Below are 25,079 nucleotides of genomic sequence, written 5' to 3'. Positions count from 1 at the left end.
AATTTCTTTAACAAATATGCAAACCAAGGCAGGAAAAACAAATTTCACTCCATGTCAACCAAATGCATATCTGATTTCAAATTCATTCATATTTTAATTCCTTCATATTCTAATTCCTTTTAAAGATTACATTCATTCCAAAAACATTATGTGTACCAAATGCGCCTAGTGGTTTTCAAAGATGCTACGTTCCAATGAAATTACTAAAGTTGGATATTTCCGGATTACCTCTATTGAGTTGAAATGGATGTAGTGTAACACTGGAAATAGTTGACAAGTATTACTATTAAAATTTATAGGTGGAGATAAGGAGCAAGTTAGGATTATAGTAATCAAGTCTAAGTTCTTGCAGACAATAAGATTCTGAAGTACTTAGAGTAAACGGAGTGGGCTCGTTACTTCCGGTCGTCAAGCTCGCCAAAAACACTAGAACACCGCCCCTAGCGCTCGCTAGGGGGCTCGCTACCTCCGACTCATTGCAATCTTGGCGACAAGAGAGCGAAATGAATTGTGCAATGTGATTGGTGGAAAAGGAATTGGCGGGATTGCAATCTAATTTAAATTAAAAAAATAAATAAATAACATTTTTTATCTAATATTTTACGAAATATTAGGAGTGTTACCACTCCCTACCTACCTACCAAATGCTAAGATTAGGTGTTAGATGGAGAAAAATGAGGTGACACTCAAAAAACTGATGTGGCAAAGTGCTAGCAGTGTTACCATTCTCCTTAGTCTTAGAGTGTTATGGTAATTTATATGTGTAAGTGGTTATTGAGACAGATCAATACGATAAACCTTGTCAGGTGGGCATGTTGGGTTTTTGGCACCGTAGCACAACAAAGTTTGGCGAATTTACACATTTAGTCATTCAAGTATTTTTTTGTACCTAATAGATCATTAAAGTTGAATTTTACCTATCAATTACACCATTATATGACCTAATACAAAAACAGTCGGTTACTTGAGTAACTAAATGTGTAAATTCATCAAACTTTGTTGTGATACGGTGGCAGAAACCCCATATTGATATGTCAAGCCATTGTCAGTATTTCAGCCGTAAACCAGATACAATTTCCCCCAAACCCTTAATCAACCGGTATTTCCTAACGTTAAAGACCAATTGAGCACAAAAAAAAAGTTGAGTGACTAAATGTGTAAATTAACCAAACTTTGTTGTGCTACAATGCAAAAAACTTTTTCATGTTTTATGTTTACGACTAAATTGCAAATTTGGTCCCTGTGTTTTGCGAAAAACTGTGGATGGAGTCCAAAAAGTTTACAACTTGCACCAATGGTCCAAAACAGAAAACTTTTTGTGGATTTAGTCCCTCCTAAATTTAAGTTTTTGTGGATTTGGTCCACACCCAATCTAGAATGACAAATACACCCTTGAAATAAAAAATTTAATTACTTTCTTATTTTAATATTATTAAAAAAAATTTATATCCATCTCTCTCTCTCTCTCTCTCTCATTCCTCCCTCCTCATCCTCTCCAACCATCCTTTCCTGGGTTTCCGACAAGGTATACAAAAATTGTTGCGGGCGACGTTTTGTTCTTTCGTAGATAAATCCCTCCACAGCCTCACAGTTGGTGCAAAGATGAATGTAACATACACATTCTGAAATTGTGTATTGTTATTATTAAAAGTGAATAAAATTGAGTGTTGAGTTCTAACAGATGGTTTTTACTAGAAATGAAGTAAAACTATGTTTAGAATCACTCATAAAATATTAGAAGTCTTATGAGATTCCAATTAATAGCCAAATAGTGAAATATAGCGAAAATATAAAATTTGGAATAAGTAAAATTTTATTATTGAAAGTTGTAGAAAATCTCATTAGAAACATTTAGGCGAAAACCTAGTCGAAATTCGAGTTATAACAAAGAAGTTATGACCAAACGAAGATCCGTGATAAATCCGGAAAATACTTTGTCGCGTAAAAATTTAGTTTTCGATAAACTAATTTTTAGCCTTAGTGATGTAAATGAAAGTTGTAGAACTCGTGAAAATAATCAACTTTCATATAAAGAACGCCAAAATCTGACTTCGTATAAGGAAGTTATGATTTTTCGAAGTTTCAGCTTAACAGTAGACAGCTAAAAACTTGAATTTTAGATCGAGTGATTTTTATCCGACACAACCTAAACGAGAATTGAAGGTCTCGTCATTTGTAGTACAACGGTAAAAAGTCTGACAAAAACGGATGTCGGATGAAGAAGTTATGAATTTTTAACGGGTTATCCTGTCCCGGTCTGTTAAAAATAATAATATAAAAATCAAATTCAAAATTAGTCGATGAAGTCTAAACGAAAGTTGTAGAGCGTAATTTTAGCTACGCATGCATATAAAGAACGTCGAAAACAGAGCTCGTATGTGAAAGTTATGCATTTTACAAGATTTGGCACTTTTTCGAGAAAAATTCGCATGAATAGTACTGCCACGTCACCCTCTTATGCGAGGCTTCCACGTGTCGGACACGTGTTCGCTGCTGATTGGACCGCAGCTTTGCATGTTGCCTTCTGATTGGACCAAGTCCAAGGTCCACTAAGCATGGGACACCTTCGCATGAGACACCTCCGGATCTCGCCCCGTGTCCGAAGCAGCTTAGTCATCCGAGCAGCTGGCAACGCGCGTCGCAACCCCCTCGCACCGAAGGCTCGGCCAATCCGAGACCGCCACCTGCCCTTCGCGTGTTGACCTGCGAAGCGAGCCACCTGGAGGCTCGCATGCGAGCCACGTACTTCGTTCCTCCTGCTGCCTCGTGCCCTCGCTGACTCACCCCTTCTCGGCCGAACCCTCGCATCTCCTCCCTATAAATACAAGGCCTGCGAGCCTTGCCGAGGAATTTTAGAAAATTGCCATTTTTGGCCTCCTTTTCCATATTTTGACTATTTTGACATCCCCCGAAGCCCTGGTGTCAATTTTAACACCCGAAACACGTCCCGAAGTGCTGTGAAGTCCGAAAAATTTATCTTTTCGGTTTTGAAGCTCTACCTTTTTAGAGTCCGGTTTTTAGCTAATTCTCTCGGTTTTCAACAAATAAAGCCATATTTGGAGCCGATATGCTGCTCAAATTACTATTTTAACCCCCGATTATTTTAAGGTGAGTTCAATATATAGGAATAATTGTATGTTATGTGTTATATGTGCTATGTGTTTTTCAGTGTTATTATTCTGAGTTATTTTCCCGTGTTATTTTTATTCGCTATTTTTAATAGCAAAGATATACCTTTGACCTTGTGATCAGTGAAAGGACTTAGATTCAAGATGGTACTGGTATGTAGCCTCTGGCCATGTAGAACATGTCTCGTAAGAGAATGACTTCTATTCTATGGCATTAGCAGAAGGTTAGATAGGACTGGTATGTAGCCTCTGACCATGTAGAGCATGACTCCGTAAGAGAATGAACTCTATTCTATGGTATTGGCAAATGGTTATACAGGGATTTAAGCCTGAAATCTACCAAAATGTTAATCCGAAGTTGTATATCTTCTGTACCGTTTGGGCCAAAAGTTTTATTGATGCATATCAAGTATTGAAATTGTTATGTCTCATTGATCGTAAATCTTTGAATCAAATCTTGAGTTGATATTGAAAGCGTGACATATGATACGCATATGCTATTGTTGTTCTTGTTCCCTTTTGCTTCTGTCATATTGGTATATATAAGGCATAAGATTATAGTGTATCTATTTATTGAATTCACTAAGCGTTATCGCTTATCCCTCTCAATGTTTAAACAATTGCAGGTGATGAGTAACCAATATAGTTTTATACTGCTGAAAGATTTAGAATAGTTAATACTATTTCTCTGTATTTTAATGTTCATGTATGTATATGAATAGTAGATTCCTGGGTAGATATGAAATGTAATAAAACTTAGTCGGTTTGTATCCAATCTTTTGTAATCACTTTATCAATATAAAATATTGTTTTATAAATATGCATGTAGCATGTTTTGAGAAAGTAACTTAAGAATAATGTTGGAATAGTATGAAAGTTTGGGTCTTTCATAAATATGAAAATTGGGGTCTTTCAATGAAGGTAAGGTTTCTCACTGATAAGACCCTTTGCACCCTTACTGCTGATGTAATCCACCTCCGATGAACTATTCCTCCATAATCTCCATCCTCTTCACACCCTGTAGAGAAATCGATGGCTTGGTTCTTCAGTTTGCTGCAAATATGAGTTTTAGAAACCAAAGATTGTAAAGGGTCTCTTTTTTTCCCCACATTATATACCTTATCTCCTCATTCCTCACCCCCCCCCCCCCCCCCTTGGTGCTGCCCCCTCACAGCAACCTTAATTTCCAATTTTCTCACTAGCAAAACCTTACACACTTTCGATCAACCTAGATAGCAGACCAAATCTGAAACTAAATCACACCAGAAACCATGGCAGGAACATATTGCCTCCTTGTTTGTTGTTTTCCAGCGAACCCATTTTGAGTTAAGGTTTCGTATGAACTAATTAAGGGTTTTAAATTTTCAAAATCAAGATTCATGGTATCTATTTGCAGGTTTTTTCTATATCTTAATAGCATTGATTTGAAGGTTATTGGTGAACTTTAATGGGATCTTACGATTTGTGATGATACAGGAAGAAACTGTGGCACATATAATACATACACATATAAAATACACACATAAGTGCTTAGAGGGAAAACCACAAGAGAAAAGAGACATTGTCGGTATTTTTCTTCATCGAAATTGCACAAGGGAGCAAGATCGCGGATTTCTTGAGCGAGAATGTGAAAGTGAAAAAGAATCGATACATTTTTTCCAGTCATGTGTATGAGAGAGAAAGAGAGAGGGGCGAGAGGGGGTACCGTAGGTTGGGGTGGTTAATGGGTAGGGTTTATTTTTCTTTTATTTCTAGTTATAAAATTATAAAAGTATAAAGTGATTATAAAAAATGAAAAAAAACAAATTAAAATGGTATTATAGTCTTTTTATGTTTAACAGGGACCAAAACCACAAAATGTTTTCGTTTTTGGACCATTGGTGCAAACTGAAAAGATTTTGGACTTCATTCACAATTTTTTGCAAACCAGAGGGACCAAATTTGCAGTTTAGTTTAGTCTACGTTTACTGTTCGAAAATTGGCATGCTGTCAAAAGTTTAAATGTTTTATGCTGTGAAGTGTTCCAATGCATGAGTTCTGTTTGATGTATATGCTTAGCGGTTCAGGTTGTAACAACACTTTCGGAGATCCTTATCTTCTTTAAAGAAGTATTTGCATGCTGATATGTTATCGTTCATTCAAACTGGTGATTTTGACGTTAGTTTGTGTTCTAAAATGCATGATTTTTATTTGTTGATTTTAAATAAATTATAATAACATCAATATTATTCTTGGTATATGATGAATGTATAAATCTGTAACCTCTCATTAAACTATATCTTGTATATTAATATAAAATCGGAGATTAATCATTGTTGTGGGTTTAGAGAAAAATATGGTTCTAGTGTCTAGTGTCTACTAGCAAATGTAAGGATTTTCTTGAAAGAAAAGTTTGTTAAGAAAAACAGGTCTAGAAACTATAACACTACATTTAATCATCATCCGACAAACAAACTAGGTCACCATCACCACATTTACCAAATACCTCAGATGGAGATGGAGATGGAGATGGCATCGGCAACACATTATCTTTCTGATGAAAACCAGCTTCTTTATCAACATCCATAAGCAAATTCATAAAACCACCTGATGATGATGGTGATGGTGATGATGAGCTATAAAGACCAGTCTGACTTACAGGTACCGATGGCAGTGAGGATGATGATGTGGCAGGTGGATGCTGCTCAGATGGTGCTACTGGCTGTGGCTGAGCAGGGTGGCTGTTATGGTTTGTCGGCATTTGTGATGATGGTGGTTGAGTAGGGTGGCTGTTGTTATGATTTGTTGGTGTTTGTGATGGCGGTGCAAGTGGTGGTTTAGACGGAGTATGAGAAAAAGTGGCGGAGGATGGCGGCAGGCTGCTGGATGCATGCTGACCTAACATCACCCTGTGCTCTGTCGAAGGCTTAAAAGGTCGAATATGTGGGGCCGGAGCACGGATTTCACCGGTTACTCGTGTGTTTCTGATAGAAGGGGTGGTGGAGGTTATATTAGGTGGTGGTTTGTTTGGTGTGCTTAAAGGGAGGCTCATTTGTGGTGATCTGGTTGGTGGTGTGCTTGAAGGGTGGTTCATGTGTGGTGGTAGTCTGGTAGCGGGGCTGTTGGTAGGTGGTGGTATGGTGGTGCTGATATTAGATGGTTGTGGGGTGATTGAGTTGGGGTAAGATTGTGGTCTGGTAGGTGCGTGTGAGAAAAGATTTGCAGGCTGATGAACAATTTGGGGTGTTTGGTGCAGCTTGTTGCTTCCGGAAGATTGACCTGGTGAAGAGAAATGTTGACCATGAAAGTGATGCAGATGCTGCATTTCTCCTGTTTGAAAAACTGCAGGTCATACATATAATATGGATGGTGACAACTAAAAACAAATCATTTTGACAAGTGTAAATACTAAATAGAGACAGATATATCAATCTATCAACAAGTCAAGAAAGAAGACCTACTTTGTATTTGGGAATGGTCAAAAGGGTTGAGATCTCTGCATTTTGACCTGAAAGCGTCCGCCAATATTTTATTCCTTACCACTTTATTAAAATTGATATCAATTTCATTCTTTTTTGTGTGAAACGCCAGCTCAGCTTTATGAGATTTATCATCATATTTACGATTAAGCCGAGCAAGAATTTCTGCTCTTTCCTTCTCATACTCAGCTTTTAGCTTCACCTTCTGCACAAGCACAAAAACAGACACCAACAAGCATTAAATATTAATTCCTACACAAACAAAACAAAAAATGTTTATAAATAGTCAAGTAAAGTAAGGTAGTCAAACGGATTAGACAATACTCACAATAGCTTCATAAAAATTATTAACAGTATTCTTCAGTTCACTTAATTTTTCCAACTCAGCTTGAAGTGGATCAGTAGAAGATGGCAGCATCCGTGTGGGCCCGAACCCACGGTTATGACTTTCAAATTCTAGAAGATGATTAAAAAGGTTTGGCCAAGATTGTGTAGTAGTGTGATTTGGGTCATCTGCAGTAGTCTCTAAAACTTGAGGAGGTGCTTCATTATGCTGTTGTTGTTGTTCAGCCTCTGTAGTAATCTGATTCTGATTCTGATCATCATCATCAACTTTTTCAGCATCCTTTTTAGTTTGCAGATTATCTTGAATTGGAGAAACTAAAGGCTGAACTGGAGCAGGAGGTGCTACTTTCTGCTGTGATGCAGGTGCAGGAGGTGAGTGTGGGTGTGAGTTACTATTATTATTGGAGCCATGAGAATCATTCTGATCTTCCGGAACATCTGACATGTCAGGACTGACAGTCACATATTCATCTTCTGGGCTGCCTAGAATCTCCTCTACTTTTACGACATGTGGGTTATTAATTTCATTGCTTTTCTTTTGGCTGTGTGTGTGAATTAAAAACATCTCTTTTGCTTGTTCCAGTTTCAAGTACACTGAGTTTGTTTCCTCTTCTTCACAAGTGAAATTTAAGCGCTTCTTCACAATAAAAAGGCTTTGTTTCCTATCAACCTTCTTCTTTAACAATGCACAACCAATCCAACACTGCAACAAAAAACAAAATTTAATAAATTATAGTACCAGTTAGTAAAAAAATTTAAGATTCGAAAAGAACAGACCAGAGATATTAAGAATGCCTGCACTGTATTTGCAGGTTCCTTGTTCACTTGATAATTCTCAATAACATATTCAAGAAATCTTTCCACCATTTTCTTCACTTCCTCCTGTACATGTTTACATTTGGAAATAACAAGATATATACAACTATTATTATTCACTAGTATTGATATAAACTATATGAGAAAAAAAACAAACAAGAAACATACCGAGAGCTTCAGGACTCGACATAGTTCAGATATGTTGAGTTTCAGAAGGTGTCGAAAGCTTGTTTCATCACATGAAAAGCTGTCACCAGGGGACAGTTGTGACCCATCACTGGAAATAACTGTAGAAAGTATAAATGAAAATCTTAAATTCAGAAAACATTATTATAGTAATATGAATATCACTAATTTATTATTTACCTGTACACCCTTCTTTGATTTCACCTTTTTCTGTTACAGGTGTAGTCTTTTTACGTTTGCGTCCAACATCATCACTGCTAGCATTTGTTTTCTCAATTGACTCATAAAACTGTGGTCTTTTCCTTTGCCTTGGAGTTGAAGTAGTCAAATACTTCCAACATGGATCCCTTCCAGCCAACAATTTTTTCCAAAATGTATGCGGTTGTTCGCCATCTGGCAACTCATTTGGCATTGGGAGATTTTCACTACTTTGTTGAACTCTTGTAATTATTAACTTGGCTGGATAATGTTTGTCAGAATTCAAGTTTAAAAACTCCACCATTAGTTCATTCAACAAGCAGTCTTCAGATGATGTATTCGCATGGTGAAACTCGGTTAATTTGCTGAAAAGATATGTAGCACCCCACATGAGTAATGCATCACATGTGCTCCTACTTAGACTCTGTAATCCTTTATCAATAGTTGCATTGTGCTCTGAAAGTTTGAGAATTTTCTCTTCTAGTGTCCAACAAGTATATAACCGGAAAATCTTGATTTGTTCTCGATTTGAATCGATTGCAATCCTCTGTAATGCTCTTAAATCATTAGCAGGATTCCACTCACTGTCGAATATGATTACAGTGTCTACTGATGATAATTTTATGCTTGGAAGACACGCACGATAATCTAATAAGAAGACGAATCTACCCATTTCTTTATTGTTGAAGTTATTTAAAGCAGCATGTCTCTTTGAAGGGGTAGTTATAACTGCATCAACACGTTCATAGGAGTCTTCACCAAATCTTTGACGAACAAAATCATCCAATATGTCTCCAATAGAAGTTGAATCTTTTCCAGAACCACTTAAAGGCTGTAAGAAAGAGAAATTTATATCTCACCCTATAAAGAAAATGTCATAAACAGATTAAATAAAAACATACCTGAAAAAGAATAAGTACTCTGAGTTCACGTTTTCTCATCTCGGGAAGTATGAGGTCAAGAAACTGTAGCTTGCCACTTGCTTTTATGCCAACTTCTAGAAACTTTGCAGGCTCAAGATCCTTTGTAAGGGCACCTTGAAGAGATTGATCAACAATGTAGGGGTGATCACAACACTGCAAAAGGAAACATAAGATCAACCAAAGAAATGAAAATGTGCATTATGCATTGTGCTATTTAGTGATTAAATCTTCAAAACCTTGCGATTAGAAACAAGAATGTCATGAAGAGCACCAACAGTATCACTTTTTGAACACGAACTAAGAGCCATGGCATTTGTAAGTAGCATAGAGCAATACTGTTCAAGCTGCACATTGGATATCTGAACAGGAACCCAAAATTCTTTAATATCTGTGCTAACATCAGGATCTGTCTTTTTTGAAGCTGATGAGCCTTTGCCACTATTTGGTGTCACAGTCACACTGCCATTTTCAATAGACTCACCATGAGGGGATTTTTTTGAAGGAGAACCAACATGTTCTGCTTCTACTTGTTCTAAATCCACAAATCCGTCATTTGATATATCTTTTACAGCATCAATTGGATCTCCTTCAACTGTTTTGCTATTTGGTGATTCTTCTACTTCAATGGGATCATTTATTTCTTCTACACTAAAGTTTGTAAGACTAGAATTTGACGTGCTGCATTGTGCTTCAGAGGCTTTCTGAGTAGATTCTTCCCCTGTTCTATCACTGCATTCTTCAACTTCATCATCATCTTTATCTTCCACGGACTTGGAGCCACTATTTTCGTTTTTGCTATTATCCACATCTATGGTCCAAAATAAATTGAACACATGATAATCTACTAATTTGGAGCAACTTTTGCAAGAAATGACAATAAAAATATCACAATTTTAGAAACACTTGGTAAGAAGTTGTACCTCTGTTGCTGCTGGAAGTAGCTTGAGATGACTCATCTTGACTTTCTTTATCATTATCATTACCTACATGCCAACAAACAAGAGTGTTAATAACATAGATGTTCATTTGCCAAAAGAAACTGCAGATAAGTTTCAATAAAGATACTAGTTACATAATGAATGCTAAACTGGAACTGAAGATAGATAAAATAAGGCAAACTAGATAAGTTCACCCACCTGCTTCAGTTCGTCTTCGTGAAGATCTAGATAAAGCCTTATCAACAGAACTGGTGGCTGCTCTCTTCCTTTTCCTACCACCAACATCCAAACTCTGCTTTTCTTGTCTCTTATCTTCTTTAGAGTCCATCTTCAAAGTCCTTTTAACTTTTTCATTCTTTGACTTCATACTTGATGAAGTAGGCTCTTCAACAAGCTTCTTTGTTCCCGAAGAACCTACAGAGGTGTTTTTCTTACGTCTATCATACCTCTTCAGAGGAGTTGTCATCTGTTCCTGGGTTCTCTTTGATTTCCTCAAAATTGGAGGACTATCTGATGGTTTATTCTTCTCCAATCGTTTAGACTTACGAGTACTACCTGGAATTTCTTTTGCCTGTTTACTGGATGCTGTTTCTCTGGATGACCTTCTTGAGCTAGATGTTTCAGGAGATGCATCTTGTGTTGCCATTTTCTTCTTTGACTTAATTCTTTCATCATTTTTTACCTTTTGACTACGATGGTTGTCGTTTGCCATCCTAGCAGCTGAAACTGAAAAGGTCTTAGCTAAAAGGTCAAGTTTGAGATAGGTCTATTGGAGTGTTTGGATGTGCCAAAATCAGATAATGGTTTGATGAAATCATGCATACTTAGGTATTGAGTATTTATCCTCCATATTCGATTTGTTCCTACCTCCAATCTGATTAATTTGAGTTTTAAAGAATCAGAAAATCATAATCATAGTCCTTTTGGAGCACGTCCAAACGCCCCTAAAGTTTACAAACGCAATGTGAGATTCACGCAAGAAAATCCCTAGCATTGTGCCATATGTAGATCATGGCACGGCTCAAATTGCAGAAGATACATTCGAAGACCTAAATTAACAACTTACTCTAATTTCGTGTCATCATACACAATCGGAAAGCAACTGATCGACACGCATAACTGTATGAACTCCACCTAATTAGCATTAAATCCGCAAATGTATCTGTCAAAACAAAATCAATCACGACTAAAACAGCATCTGAAACAATAATAAGCACAAAAACAACAAGGAATAATAAACTACAGATCAGAATTTCAACGAGAGACAAACCTGGATTCAATATTAGGGTTTTAGATGATTATGCATGCCATGACTGTTCGTTCAAGTCGATTGAAGATTTTCTGGCACGCAAACATAAAACAGTCTCCGACTGGAGCATCTACACACGCAGTTTTAAGCCTGATTTTCCGGTTCGTAAAGGAAGTACACAAGGGTTGTTTTTCATTGGGGAAGTGGCAAAATTCGTTCCGATACACCGAGGTTCCGTTGAGTTTACTACTATTACTCAAACCAAACCAAACAAACCCAAATAAAATATAGACAAAACTTAAAAAATGATCCAAAAAATTCAAACGATTTTTGAAAATATCAAGTTTAGTCTTTAAGTTTAAAAAACTTCACATATGGTCCTTGTGGTTTCAAAACTTTTAACATATGGTCCTTTTCGCTAACTCCGTTAGTTTTTAGCCGTTAAATGAAAGATATTTCTGTCATTTCACAAAAGATTGACCATTTATGAAGTTTTTTGTTATTTAAAAAAATATATAAAATATATAATTATTTAAGACAAAACTTCAAAAATGGTCCATGTGGTTTCCGAAAATATCAAGTTTAGTCCTTATGTTTAATAAACCTCACAGATGGTCCCTGTGGTTTCAAAACTTTTAACAAATGGTCCTTCCGCCTAACTCAGTCAGCTTTCTACCGTTAAGTGAGGGGCATTTTCGTCATTTCAATACACAGGGACCATTTATGAGGTTTTCTCTATTTAAAAAAAAAAAAGAAAAAAAATATATAATTGTTTAATTAAAGGGCCTCTCTCTCTCTCTCAACAAATTGTTGATCTTTCCTAGTAACGAACATTTTGTTTCCACCAAACCCTAGATTTGTGATCCTATTTTGTCCTAAATCCTTCGACCTACCCAACATGTTCTTTTTAAAGACCCTCTCTTCTTTCCCATTTTTACCAGTTCTCAAAGAACCCATCAAAACCTCAGACCATAGCTCCAATTCACCTTCTTTACTGCAAAAAAAAACTTGATTCCCATGACTTTCAATCTTACAACCATACCCTTCTTTCTTCACATTCATCACTTTTATTGAATCACCAAGACAATTCCAAGAATTATCTGACAAAATGTTCCTAAAATCAATGTATGAAACCTCTCCAAAATTTGTTCTGATCTTGAAAATAGATGAAAGGGTATCATAAACTGTGATATCCGAAAAGCAATCCACTTTCTCTTTTATTTTTCTGAAACAAGATTCCCGGATCTTATATCCCAAAACTTGATGTTTCCTGAAACGCCAGATGGTCCACTGTGAGACCCAGAAGCCATTAGCAGTTTAAAACTTGGAATCCAATTCAATTTTGTTGATGGAATTGCGGAATCATGATCAGCACCAAAGATTACATTATGCTCAATTTCTTATACAACTTTGAAGCTATTATTCAGGTCATATACCAACGTAGAGTTTGAATTCCTACGACTTGATTCAAAACTAGTGAATAAAAGCTCAGGGGAAGTTCCAGTTGCTTGAACAATTGAACCAGATTTGGTCACATTTTCCGAGTTTACGGAGTTATCATTCAGGTCGTATACCAATATAGAGTTTAAATTAATCGAATAATCAACTCCGGTACCCACTAAGAACTCGTTGGCGCTGGATACGACGAAAAGGGAGCATATGTTGGTTGTAGCGTGGTACAGGTACCCAGGATGGCAATCACATAAAGAAGAGTTGAAACAGAAGGAATTAGTGCTTGGGCACTGCATTTTTGCAATATTTGGCCTTGGGTTTCAATGATTATGTATAGGCAGAATTAGGGTTTAGGTTTTTGTATTTTGTTGGAGATCTTAGAGAATTTAGGGTTTGTTTGTGTAGGTGAAGAAGAAAAGAATTTTTAGAAGTTTGTGTGTGTGTGAGAGAGAGAGAGACCCTTTAATTAAATAATTATATATTTTTTCTTTTTTTAAATAGAGAAAACCTCATAAATGGTCCATGTGTATTGAAATGACGAAAATGCCCCTCACTTAACGGTAGAAAGCTGACGGAGTTAGGCGGAAGGACCATTTGTTAAAAGTTTTGAAACCACAGGGACCATCTGTGAGGTTTTTTAAACTTAGGGACTAAACTTGATATCTTCGGAAACCACAAGGACCATTTTTGAAGTTTTGTCATTATTTAATAAAGGGTCTCACCCCATCTCTCTCCCACTCACTCACACACACACACACACTCTCTCTCTCTCTCTCTCTCTCTCTCTCTCTTTCTCTCTCTCTCTAAAGAACCCATCTTAAACTGGATCTTCACTTCATCGATGAATTTATCTTCCGCCATATCAAACGAAGAAGACTTATCCCCTTTCATCATCAAGACCTTCGCGTCAGGTAAGCTCGAAACCCGACTCCACCACCTCCGTCATTTTTGCAAATCCAAAGAGTCTGAGATTGAAGAAGTCAGCAAGCTTCATTATCAGGACTTCATAATGGCTTTCGATGACCTCTGTTCTACTATTTCGACTTTTCGCCCGTCTGCGAGGGTGCCTTTGAAGACGAGACCAAATCGTCCACATCTGATTATTTTTTCTTGATCCAAATTGTTGGTTGATTTCAAAAGATCATTGAGGGAAAGATCTTTGTTGTTTTCGTTCGATTTTTGGAAAAGAACGACTAGTCTCGATTCGTGTTCTTCTTTGTTGTTATCGGTTTCATCTTCATTTTCTTAATCGACTTCTTGTCTGGTTGTTGCGCAAAAAACGATCAAGAACATAAGTAGAAGAATGAATAATGTTCCATTCCGATTCCGATTTCTATACCTACAATTGCACCTTTGCTTTACCTAGATTTCCTATTTTGGGATTGTGGAAAGAGTTCGTTTGATTTCTAGCAAGTGTAATCGCATAACTGGTTTTCTTCAAAACTTGAATTTGTAAACAGTGTGAACTGACCTCCCTTTGAATTGCAACTGCCTGCTATATGTTTCTTGTATTGATTTGGGGGTGGCTGTATGCGCTTCAATTAAAGGGATAAAAGGGGATACATTATTTTCTTCTTATGTTATGTATTTTCTTGATGTAATTAAGGTGTCAATACTTTTCTTTCATATAAATGGGAGCCGGGTTATTTCTTTCACATAAAAGGGTCTTAATGGAAGCCAAAATCTTGTTGTGATAGCGACGACTTTAGAGGTGGAGCTAGATCTTAATCCATCAATTGAACTAGATAGAATGAATCATTAATGTGTGTATGTGAAATGGAGGGAGAGTGAATCATCAATGTATGTGTATGTCTATGTTGGTCCGATAGAGGTTGCAGAAGAGAGTGATATATGTTCTTCAGTTCGATGAGAGAGAGAGAGAGAAAAAAAATGGGGTTGGACCCTTTATTAAATAATTATGTATATTTTATTTTTTTTAATAACAAAAAACTTCATAAATTGTCCCTACGGAAGTGAAATGACAGAATTGCCCATTCACTTAACGGCCAAAAGTTAACGAAGTTAGCGAAAAGGACCAAATGTTAAAAGTTTTGAAACCATAGGGACCATCCGTGAGGTTTTTTGAACTTAGGGACTAAACTTGATATTTTTGAAAACCACAGGGACCATTTTTTAAGTTTTGTCTAAAATATATGGGTATTTGAGTTATTTGGATTTTTTTTTTTTGAATTTTTTTATAAATACCACAAAAATAATTAAGTTTTTATAAAATAAAATAATTTGAAACTTTGTTTTTTTTTTCTCAAATTGGTCACTATCTTTAAGCCTTCTGATATGGACCCTTCTTCACACGTGAAAAGCTAAGCCGACATAGATTTTCACACTACAAACATATTCTTCCACCGCAAATAATATTTTGACTTCAAATTCTTCTTCATTCTCCGATGATGGTGATTTGTTTCTGCACACATTGTCAACGGCAAGCGAAATGCTACGTCAAAAAGTTGAAAGTTCAAATGTCAAAAAGAGGCGTAGAACGGTAGAACTTCGATCAACCGAGGATTGTATCGCGGCAAACGAACTTTTTGTACGTGATCACTTTACCCCGTATGGTTTATATGATCTATCGAAATTCGGAGACCGTTTTCGTATTAGTAGAAATTTTTTTACGTATAGCTAAAGATTTGGCAAAGACTTATGAGTTTTTTTAATTGAGATGACATGTTATAGGTAAACGTGGTTTTACTACAATTCAAAAATGCACAACCTCTCTTCGATAATTGGCATACGGCATAGTCGCAGACACATCAGATGAGTACTTGGAAATGTCTGAGAGGATGGGTCAAGAATATACAAATCTTTTTTATGAGACTATGGGTATGTTATAGAGCTTTACGATGACATATACTTGCGAAAGGCGACAAGAAGTAATGTCGAACAGTTGTATGTCGCACATCAAGCTAAACACAGTTTTTTAGGAATGTTTGGTAGCATTGATTGTGTTAGTCTAGGACTTCGTTTTTATTCTTTGTATATTCATGTAATAAAAAGGTTATTAGTAAATGTAGTAGTTGAGGCTTGAGTTTGACTTGATTCCCTTAAACAGATTTGACGTTTGTTCCCAAGGTACAACAACGTTAACAATGTGTACTGTCGGATAAATCCACTTTCCTGAAAGAATTGTCGGAAGCAGGTGTACAAAGAAGGAGGAGGAAGAGTATTTCCATTCGTGTGTTGAATGAGACAGTGAATGTCTCCTTTTATAGATGGACATGCAACGGAAACAAATCAAATCATGATACGGAATTGATTGAGGCATTAAATGACAATAAATGCCATTAAATACGTAATTAATGCATCCGTTACAAAATTCAAAGCAAGGACTAAAATTGTCAAGTTTAGAAAAAATGAGGGTTGCGTAAGCCCGAGTTTTCGAAGCTGCATTCGTGTCCGTAGGTAGCGCCCATGCGCAAGTTCGGTGGTTTTGGTCTACGAAATCCAAGATTTGCACCCCTCTACACATGGGTTGGTCTTGAAGTAAAACCATAGACATAAGCTTGTAAGCCTTTCATGCATTCAACCTTATAAACCTAGTTGAGTTTGGTCTTTCTACCGATGTGGGACTCATCCTCACATTTGTCTATTTGCTAACTTTATTTCTCAAATACCCGTCTTTGAGTATCAATATCTCATTCACAATACTCCATTTTGGACATATAATATACCGTTTCAAAGTTCTCACGGAGGAGAACACAAACCCACTTAGAGGTAATTATATATACAACATATGTATATATTTATATATGTCCAAAGTTAATAAAAATATAAATATTTATACCAAATTTTCCAACAATCCCCCACATGAATGGAGATCGATCTATGCATATCAAATTTCCAAACGAAATTTTCAACAGTTAAAACTTGCATAGGATGGGTATGTATTACCCTTTGAACTCTCCCTTAAGAATTACACTTAATCTCCTAGCAGTTGGTAGATCTCGATGTCTTTGAACTGAGCTGCCATTTGTGTAGAAGACAATGTAACTCTCACAGGATTCTCCCTGACAAGGCCATATCCTTATATATGTGTTCTTTTTGGTCATGAACACTCACCTAGTTCTACAAGAGCTTTAGGAATTGTGCCCCCATAATTCCCTTCGAAGTGACCCCACTTCTCTCTCACATAGGTGATTCCAATAATCATTAAAAACCATATGTATAGCCTAATTTTGTCACTACATATAGGAATGTATTAGGAAGTAAAGATCACCCCCCCCCCCCCCCCACACACACACACAGTTCTACGTTGTCCTTTTGAACCCAGATCATGGGATCTCCAGTCTTCTGGGTAAGGTTTCATTCGTATGAATTTATTCATTTACGGGCTTTAGTACCATTCCTCTTGACGACTTATAAACTACATCTCTACTAAAGCCTTTTGTAAGCGGCTCCGCAATGTTATCCTTTGACTTCACCCAGTCAACCGCGATAACCCCTGTAGAGATTAGTTTTCGTATCGTTTTATGTCTACGTCTAATGTACTTTAATTTCCCATTATACATTATACTTTGAGCTCTACCAATTGCCGATTGGTTATCAAAATGTATATATATGTTCGTTACCGACTTAGGCCATTCGGGAATGTCCTCTACAAATTGACATAGTCACTCCATCTCTTCAGCACAAATATCTAAAGCGATAAATTCATATTCAATCGTAGATCTGGATATAACTGTTTGCTTGGATGATTTCCAGGCTACAACAACATCTCCAAGTGTCAACACATATCCATTTGTAGATCTGGAATCTTTTATGTCAGATATCCAATTTGCATCAGTGTATCCTTCAATAACTGTTGGATGTCTGCTATAGTGCAGTCCATATTCTCGCATGTATCTCATATACCTTAGCAACCTAGTAATACTCTTCCAGTGTTCAGAATTGGGTTTACTAGTATATCTACTTAGTCTGCTCACAACATATGCTAAGTTGGGTCTGGTACAACTCATTAGATACATCAGACTCCTAATGATTCTTGAATATTCCACTTGATTAGTTGTTTGTTTTTTCGAAGAGAAAATTCATGAAATACGTGGACCACCTCTCCAATCCTTTGTAGCAGAAGAGGTGGAACAAATGGTTGCAGCCTGTAATAAGAAGTGTGTTTGTTTTTTAACATCTGCAGACTGCTGCAGTAAACTGAAATTTAAATAAACTAATTTTATAAACTGAAAATAGTTCCCAACACGGAAATTTTAATAATTCTACTATTAAAACATTGAAAGAATACTAAAAAGAACATGTAAAAAACAAAAATATAAAACTTTTAAAAGAAACATAAAAAATATAAAAGAATTTAACAGTTTTATTCTAGAAAAAAACTAATTTTAAAGAACATAAAAAAAGAAAATAATAAAAAATTAAGAAAGTATTGCAAACCATGTCTACAAAATTCGTAAAAAATTACACACGTTAAAAAAGATGCAACTGAAACTGAAAATATTATTAACAGAAACGGTAAAAAAAATTAAAAACATCAAAGTTTTTTTTTAATAAAATCAAGTTTAAAATATTTGTGGAATAAAGAAAAATTGTATCAAGTAAATAAAAGTTTAAAAAATCAAAGTTTTTTTTAATAAAAGTTAAAATAAAAGTAAGTTATACCAAAATTCTAAAAATGAAAGTTGAAGAGGTTTGAAAAGGCAAGTCAACTGTTGCGCCACGCAGCACACGCGTAGAGGTTTTGTAGTCTGAAGTCTTTTAAAAAACAAACTACTGCGAGAAGGAAAATGTTGCGCGTGTGCTGCGCCACGTAACAAAAAGTGGTTTGAAGAAGTTTTTTAAAAAAAACAAATTGCACCTAACACTATCACCTCTATTTTTACATAGATGTTGACTTGTGTCAATTGGAGTTCTAGCTATACTAGTATCTCTCTTAGCAAATTTCTCAAGAATCTTATCCACATAGTGTGTTTGACTTAAAATCAAACCACTTTGGTTTCTTATGATCTTGACTCCAAGAATCACATTCGCTAAAACCATATCTTTCATTAGGGTTGTTCGCTATTCGGATAAAACCAAATTATCCAATTGGACTATTTGGTTCGAATATTCGGATTTTTGGATTGGTTTTCAACAAAACCAAATTATTTTTTTGGATTTCGGATTTGTTTTGGTTTATAAAATAAGAACGGAATAGTCCAAAAAACTGAATAAACAATCATTATTTATCTATTTATAATATATATCCATAGTTATTTATTAATTTTGTAATTTATTTTTTTAAATAGGTTCAGAATGTTTCAACCGATAAAAAAACATTGATATGTATTTTCTCTCAAAAGTTTTCTAACTATAAAATATTTAACTATAATATATGTTCTTAGTAGTTGTTTATAAATTTCAAAACTCAACCGAATAATTTGTTTTTGCTTATTGTGTAAAGTTGGGTAATACTCCCTCCGTCCCAATATTATTGTCCACAGACCACAGATAAAAAACACATAGATTAAGAAAATCATTAATTACTACTAACTTTATATAATAAAATGACAGTTTTGTTTTTACTTTGCATTTAATGTTCCATTATATGCTTAGTGTGTTAAGTAATATTGAGGAGTATTTTGGTAAAAATGTTATTTATTTTTAGAAGTGAACTATTATTTGGGACAAACCAAAAAGGAAAGATGGACTATAATTTTGGGACGGATGGAGTATTATAATTATATGTCGTTTTAAAATGTTTCGTTTTTGAAAACCGAATTATATAAAACCGATCCAACCGAATTGTAATTGGATCGGATCGGATTTGAATTTAGATTGGACTATTCGGATCCATCTTTTAAAAACCGAAATCAATTTGGATTCATTTGATTGGATCGGATCAAACCGATCCATCCAAACGAACACCCCTATCTTTCATGTCGAACCTGAATTTCAACATATCCTTCATGGATCTTATCATATTGTCATCACTACCAATGATAAGCATATCATCAACATATAAACACAAGATGACATAACCATGAGTGGTGTTTTTCACATAGATACACTTATCACACTCATTGATTCTAAAGTCACTTTCCATCATGACTTGATCATACTTTTAATGACATTGTTTTGGAGCTTGTTTTAATCCATATAGAGACTTAACAAGTTAACAAGTTTACAAACCTTGTTCTTCTGTCCCAAGGCAATGAATGCCTCAGGTTTCACCATATAAATTTCTTCTTCCAACTCCCCATTTAAGAAAGCAGTTTTCACATCCATTTGATGAACTTGCAGGTTTCTAATAGCTGCAATGGTAAGAACTAATCGAATGGATGTCATCCGTTTTACCGGCGAATAGGTATCACAATAATATAGACCTTCTTTTTTTTTTTTTTATAAACTTTGATTACTAGTCTTGCCTTGTATTTATCAATACTGCCATCAAGTTTCATCCTTCTATTAACAATCCAACGGTAACCTAGTGGTTTGCTACCTGGAGGTAGATCCACTAGTTCCCACGTATGATTTTGTAAGATAGATTCTACCTCATTTTTTTATGGCTTATTTCCATTGAGGTCCCTCAGAAGAAGTAACCGCCTCATGGTAGGTTTTAGGTTCACTTTCCACCACATAGGTGTAAAAATCATCACCAAATGATTTTTCAAGGATTTATCACTACTTTAGCTACTTTAGCAGCCTGGCATGTTACTCGGCATTTTCGATTATTCCATTTCTTTATGTTAACAATGTACAGTGGTCAAATAGGATCATTTTCTTCTCGAGAGCTTTTACCTTTTTCCATCGTGTGGGAATTATAATTAATTTCGGTTTATCTACTTCTATCCATGTAAGGAGGAAAGACACATCTCTACTCAGCCACAAAATTTATTTTGTACACGGCGGGAGTTTCCATTTTTCTCTTAATGGGAGTTCTGGGTGTCGGTTTATATGGTTCTAATGAACCGACATTAAATTTTGGGAAAATTTCATATATATCCTTGCAAACATTAACAATTACGTATATGTCCTTTGAAAGTTTATAATTACTTATATATCCCTATTAACATATTAAATTCTCATTTATATCCAATCTTATAATCTAATAATACATAAAACAATTTAATATAAAAAAATATATTTCTAAATCAAAAATACATATAAACTTACCAAAATACCCTTTTCTAAAATAAAGATTAAATTTAAATAATTATGAGAAAGTTAGCAACGTGATTCTCCTCCTGATCATATGTCTACAATTCTGATCATACGTGTACAATTGATTCTCTGATCGACAACCTGATTCTCCTGATCATTCGTCTACAACTGATGCTCCTGATCATACGTCGACAACCTGATACTCATCGTCATACGTTGACAACGTGATTTTTTTTATCATCTATCAACGATTTGGGTCTTCTTCCTCACGTCTTCTTCATCATCACGTCTTCATCATCATCACGTTTCTTCATTGCAGTGGACTAATCAAGTCCGTTTTTTTATCATAGGTATTTCCTTTTTCTGATTTAATTAATTTTGGTTGTATATTTGATTAGTTTTTGCATTTTGTTCACTGTAATCTCGTTTTTTTCCTTCTCCTCCTCTTATAAGGGCAGCAAATAATCTGTTTTTTATTCAATTACTTTTGATGGATGATGAGATTGATACACCGACATGGGAAATAAGTGCTCAATCACCGATAATTGAGTAAGTTCTTGCAATCAAGATGAATGATACTTTATGTGGCACTTCAATTCCATTAATTTTTCTTTTCATTATGGTTGTCAGGGCTTTAATATCAAAATACAAGTTTAAACTAAATATATGAAGGCTTCTTTCGGTTAGCGAGGAACTCGTGTAGGCAAGTATATTGTTTTGGATCTACAAAATCTCTCTATATAGACACATGTTCGTATGACTTAGATCATCTAGTTGAAGAGGTGAAAAAACATTATCCATCACAAAGTGATATTGTTTTATCAATAGTATTTGTTGACAAACATGCAAAAGAGCAATGCTTTATTGAACTTGATAATGATGAGAGGTTCATGGTGATGCTTAGCATGTATAATGAGGAGAAAGAAGTAACAATTTATGCGACAACCGAAAAATTAAGATATAAGGTTAAACAGTTTAGTTCTCAAGATCACGTTATTGATGAACCTGATGATGAAAATGAGACAGACTCAGTTTGTCCAAGTCAAGAAAGCTATCATAGTCCTCATAATTCTGATAATGAAACTGAGCTTCTAGATTATGGTGAAACTTATGCATATAGTAAGTCAAATCTATTTATGAAAGTGAATTCTAGATTCCCAGGTGTAATTGCTTTTAGAAGAGCATTAAACCATTATGCACTAATAAATGAATTTGAGTATAATATTGAGAAAAGTGATTTGACAAGACTTACAACATGTTGTGGAGATAAAGAGTGCAAGTGGAGAATTCATGCTTCTGTTACACAAGATGGAGTTACTTTTGAAGTAAGTATGAAATTTGAGAAATACTACATTTGTCGACATTGTTGTTATGTTAACATAATTATATGTTTTTATGCAATTTTTTAGGTTAAGAAATTTGTAGAAACTCATTCTTGTACTCGAAGCAACAAGTGTGGTAACAAACATGCCACTCAAGGATGGATTGCTAATGTTGTAACCGACAAGTTGAAATCTGAAGGTGATGTCTCTCCTGCCGACCTAAAAAAGTGGCTTATGCATAGCTACAATGTTGAAGTGCCATATATGAGAGTATTTAGAGGAAGAGAACAAGCTTATACTGACATGTATGGAAAGTGGGATGACTCTTATGTACATATATATGATTTCAAACACGAACTTGAAAAGAGAAACCCAGGAAGTGTCGTGGAGATTGATTTACAGACAGTGGGTGACAAGAAACATTTCCTACGCTTTTTTATATCATTAACAGCATGCTCCAAGGGGTTTCTTGTTGGTTGTCGTCCTTACATTGGGCTTGATGCATGTCATTTGAAAGGGAAATTTAATGGTGTGTTAGCCGCTGCCACAAGTATAGACGGCAACAATGGTATGTTTCCAGTAGCCTATGCTGTGCTTGAGTCAGAGAATACAAAATCATGGACCTGGTTTCTCAAGTCACTAGAAAAAGCGATCGGTACACCTAATGGTCTTGTTATCTCCTCTGACATGCAAAAAGGGTTGGAAGTAGCTATTACACAGGTTTATCCTAACATTGAGCATCGAGAATGCATAAGACATTTGTGTAGCAACTTCAAGAAACATTTTCGAGGTGACTTTTTCATGAGCAAGCTATGGGATGCTGCAAATACCTACTCTGTTAGTAAGCATGATAGATTGTTAAAAGAAATTGCTAGTAAACGTGAAGATGCAATTGCATATTTGAATGAGCACCATAAAAAGATATGGAGTAGAAGCAAGTTTGGCACACTTGTCAAGTGTGATTACATTACCAACAATATTTCTGAAACTTTTAACTCTTGGGTAGGTGACATACGTTATAAACCGGTGCTAGATCTCCTTGATGCAATTAGAGAAAAGCTTATGGAACGATTTGACAAGAAAAGGAGTAAGGTGAAAAAATGGAAAGGTCCACTAGTTCCAAAAGCAAGGGACTATCTCAAGACAATCACTAAGGCAAGTTAAGAAACTATATATACATATATTTTTTGCATTAAACATGTATACTTTTCCTGATATTACTTTGTGTTTGTTTTATTTTCTCATGTAGAATTTGGGCGAATATCAAGTTTGTAGATGCAGTGACAATAAAGCAGAAGTGAACTACAAAGGAAATCGTTGGGATGTTATATTAGATGAGAAAAAATGTAGTTGTCGAGAATGGCAAGTCACAGGCCTTCCATGTGTGCATGCAGCTGCTTTTATTGCTTTCACAAGGGAGCCTAGATGGGACAAATACGTTGATGCATATTTCACAGTTGGGAGATATAAAGAAGCATATGCTTTAGAAATTGGTCCAATGCCTGGGAAAGATCAATGGGTGCATATAGACACAGTCGATAAGATATACCCACCTATTATAAAACGGCCACCTGGACGACCTAAAAAGAATAGAATTGTAGCACGTGGTGAGCCCAAGAAAAGACATAGATGCACTCGTTGTGGTATGTATGGACACCATGGAAAGAGTTGCAAAAATCCAGCGCCTCAAGGGTTTGACGAAGCATCCACTAGCAAGAGGAAAGAACAAAAATGATCATGAGTTTTTGTTATGATTTTGATTACATTTTAGTTATTTAATGAGTTCTATATGGATTGTTTAATTTTTTTTTTCTTGCACGGTAGGATTTATCATGGGAAAACCTTTAAAAATTTGATCTAATATATATTTATTTATTTTGGGACCATATTTTTAATGAATGTCTGCCACATTGATTTGTTTTAGTAATGAATTTGTGCAACATGGACCATTTTGTAAAAATATTCTTCCATATGGACTGTTTCTGTAATGAATTTCTACGACAACGACCAATTCTGTAAACATTGTCTGCCAAATGGACTATATCTGTAGTGAAGTTCTGCCACGTGGACCAATTTTGTAAACATTGTTTGGCACATGGAGCTTTTCTATAATGAATTTATACCATAGGAACTGATTATGTAACGAATTTCTGCCATAGGGACCATTTCTGTAACCATTTTCAGCCATAAGGACCATTTCTGTAAAACATTGTCTGTCACAGGGAGCTTTTCTGTAATGAATTTATACCATAGGGACTGATTATGTAATGAATTTCTGCCACATGGACCATTTCTGTAACCATTTTCAGCCATAAGGACCATTTCTGTAAAACATTGTCTGTCACAGGGAGCTTTTCTGTAATGAATTTATACCATAGGGACTGATTATGTAATGAATTTCTGCCACAAGGACCATTTCTGTAACCATTTTCAGCCATAAGGACCATTTCTGTAAAACATTGTCTGTCACAGGGAGCTTTTCTATAATGAATTTATACCATAGGGACTGATTATGTAATGAATTTCTGCCACAGGGCCAATTTTTGTAACCATTTTCAGCCACATGAACCATTTATGTAAACATTGTCTGCCATAGGGACTGTTTCTATAATGAATTTCTGCCAGAGGGACCATTTCTATAAGCATTTTAAGCTAAAGGGACCATTTCTGTAAACATTTTCAACCGCATGGTAAACTATCAACATGTTACCAAATTATCATCACCTCGGTAAATTAAGAAATAATAGCAACTTTTATTTATCCTGAATTGCTAAAATAGATTAAACATTAAAAAACAGCAGGATGCTGTGAATGTTACAATACAGAAAATTAAAATCTACAAAACTTAGATGAACATAAAGAAAATCAACTAAAACTTGATGGAAAAAGACTAATCTAAAAAAATAACACTCTGCTTTGACAAGAGAACAATAACAACACCAACTCCTTAGCATCTTC

At 35.4% G+C, this 25,079-nt stretch overlaps 2 protein-coding genes and 1 pseudogene across 11 annotated transcripts; 1 reads left to right on the top strand and 2 right to left on the bottom strand.

Moving 5' to 3' along the window:
- Positions 1-5,391: 5,391 nt before the first annotated feature.
- On the bottom strand, positions 5,392-11,503 carry LOC111901473 (helicase protein MOM1). 10 transcript variants are annotated; one of them, XM_023897331.3, is made up of 13 exons: positions 11,263-11,503; positions 11,059-11,154; positions 10,817-10,936; positions 10,191-10,718; positions 9,975-10,037; positions 9,291-9,862; positions 9,034-9,207; positions 8,114-8,963; positions 7,916-8,034; positions 7,709-7,813; positions 6,915-7,634; positions 6,569-6,791; positions 5,392-6,449 (listed from the first exon to the last, which is right to left on the bottom strand). In XM_023897331.3, exons 4-13 carry the CDS (start codon positions 10,702-10,704, stop codon positions 5,560-5,562), a joined length of 4,230 nt encoding a protein of 1,409 aa, XP_023753099.1. In that variant the 5' UTR covers positions 10,705-10,718; positions 10,817-10,936; positions 11,059-11,154; positions 11,263-11,503; the 3' UTR covers positions 5,392-5,559. The 10 variants fall into 10 exon arrangements, with proteins under 10 accessions (XP_023753099.1, XP_023753100.1, XP_023753101.1 ...); XM_023897332.3 differs by having other exon boundaries at positions 10,191-10,712; XM_023897333.3 differs by having other exon boundaries at positions 10,860-10,936.
- Positions 11,504-11,994: 491 nt separating this feature from the next.
- LOC111901501 (BTB/POZ domain-containing protein At5g41330-like) lies at positions 11,995-17,216 on the bottom strand (annotated as a pseudogene).
- Positions 17,217-19,853: 2,637 nt separating this feature from the next.
- On the top strand, positions 19,854-23,856 carry LOC111901500 (uncharacterized). Its single transcript, XM_023897368.3, has 4 exons — positions 19,854-19,938; positions 21,628-22,124; positions 22,209-23,276; positions 23,371-23,856. Exons 1-4 carry the CDS (start codon positions 19,854-19,856, stop codon positions 23,854-23,856), a joined length of 2,136 nt encoding a protein of 711 aa, XP_023753136.3.
- Positions 23,857-25,079: the final 1,223 nt, after the last annotated feature.

This window comes from Lactuca sativa, chromosome 2, assembly GCF_002870075.4.
Source record: "Lactuca sativa cultivar Salinas chromosome 2, Lsat_Salinas_v11, whole genome shotgun sequence".
NCBI classification, from domain to species: Eukaryota; Viridiplantae; Streptophyta; class Magnoliopsida; order Asterales; family Asteraceae; genus Lactuca; species Lactuca sativa.
This window is presented reverse-complemented; position numbering and strand designations above follow the sequence as displayed.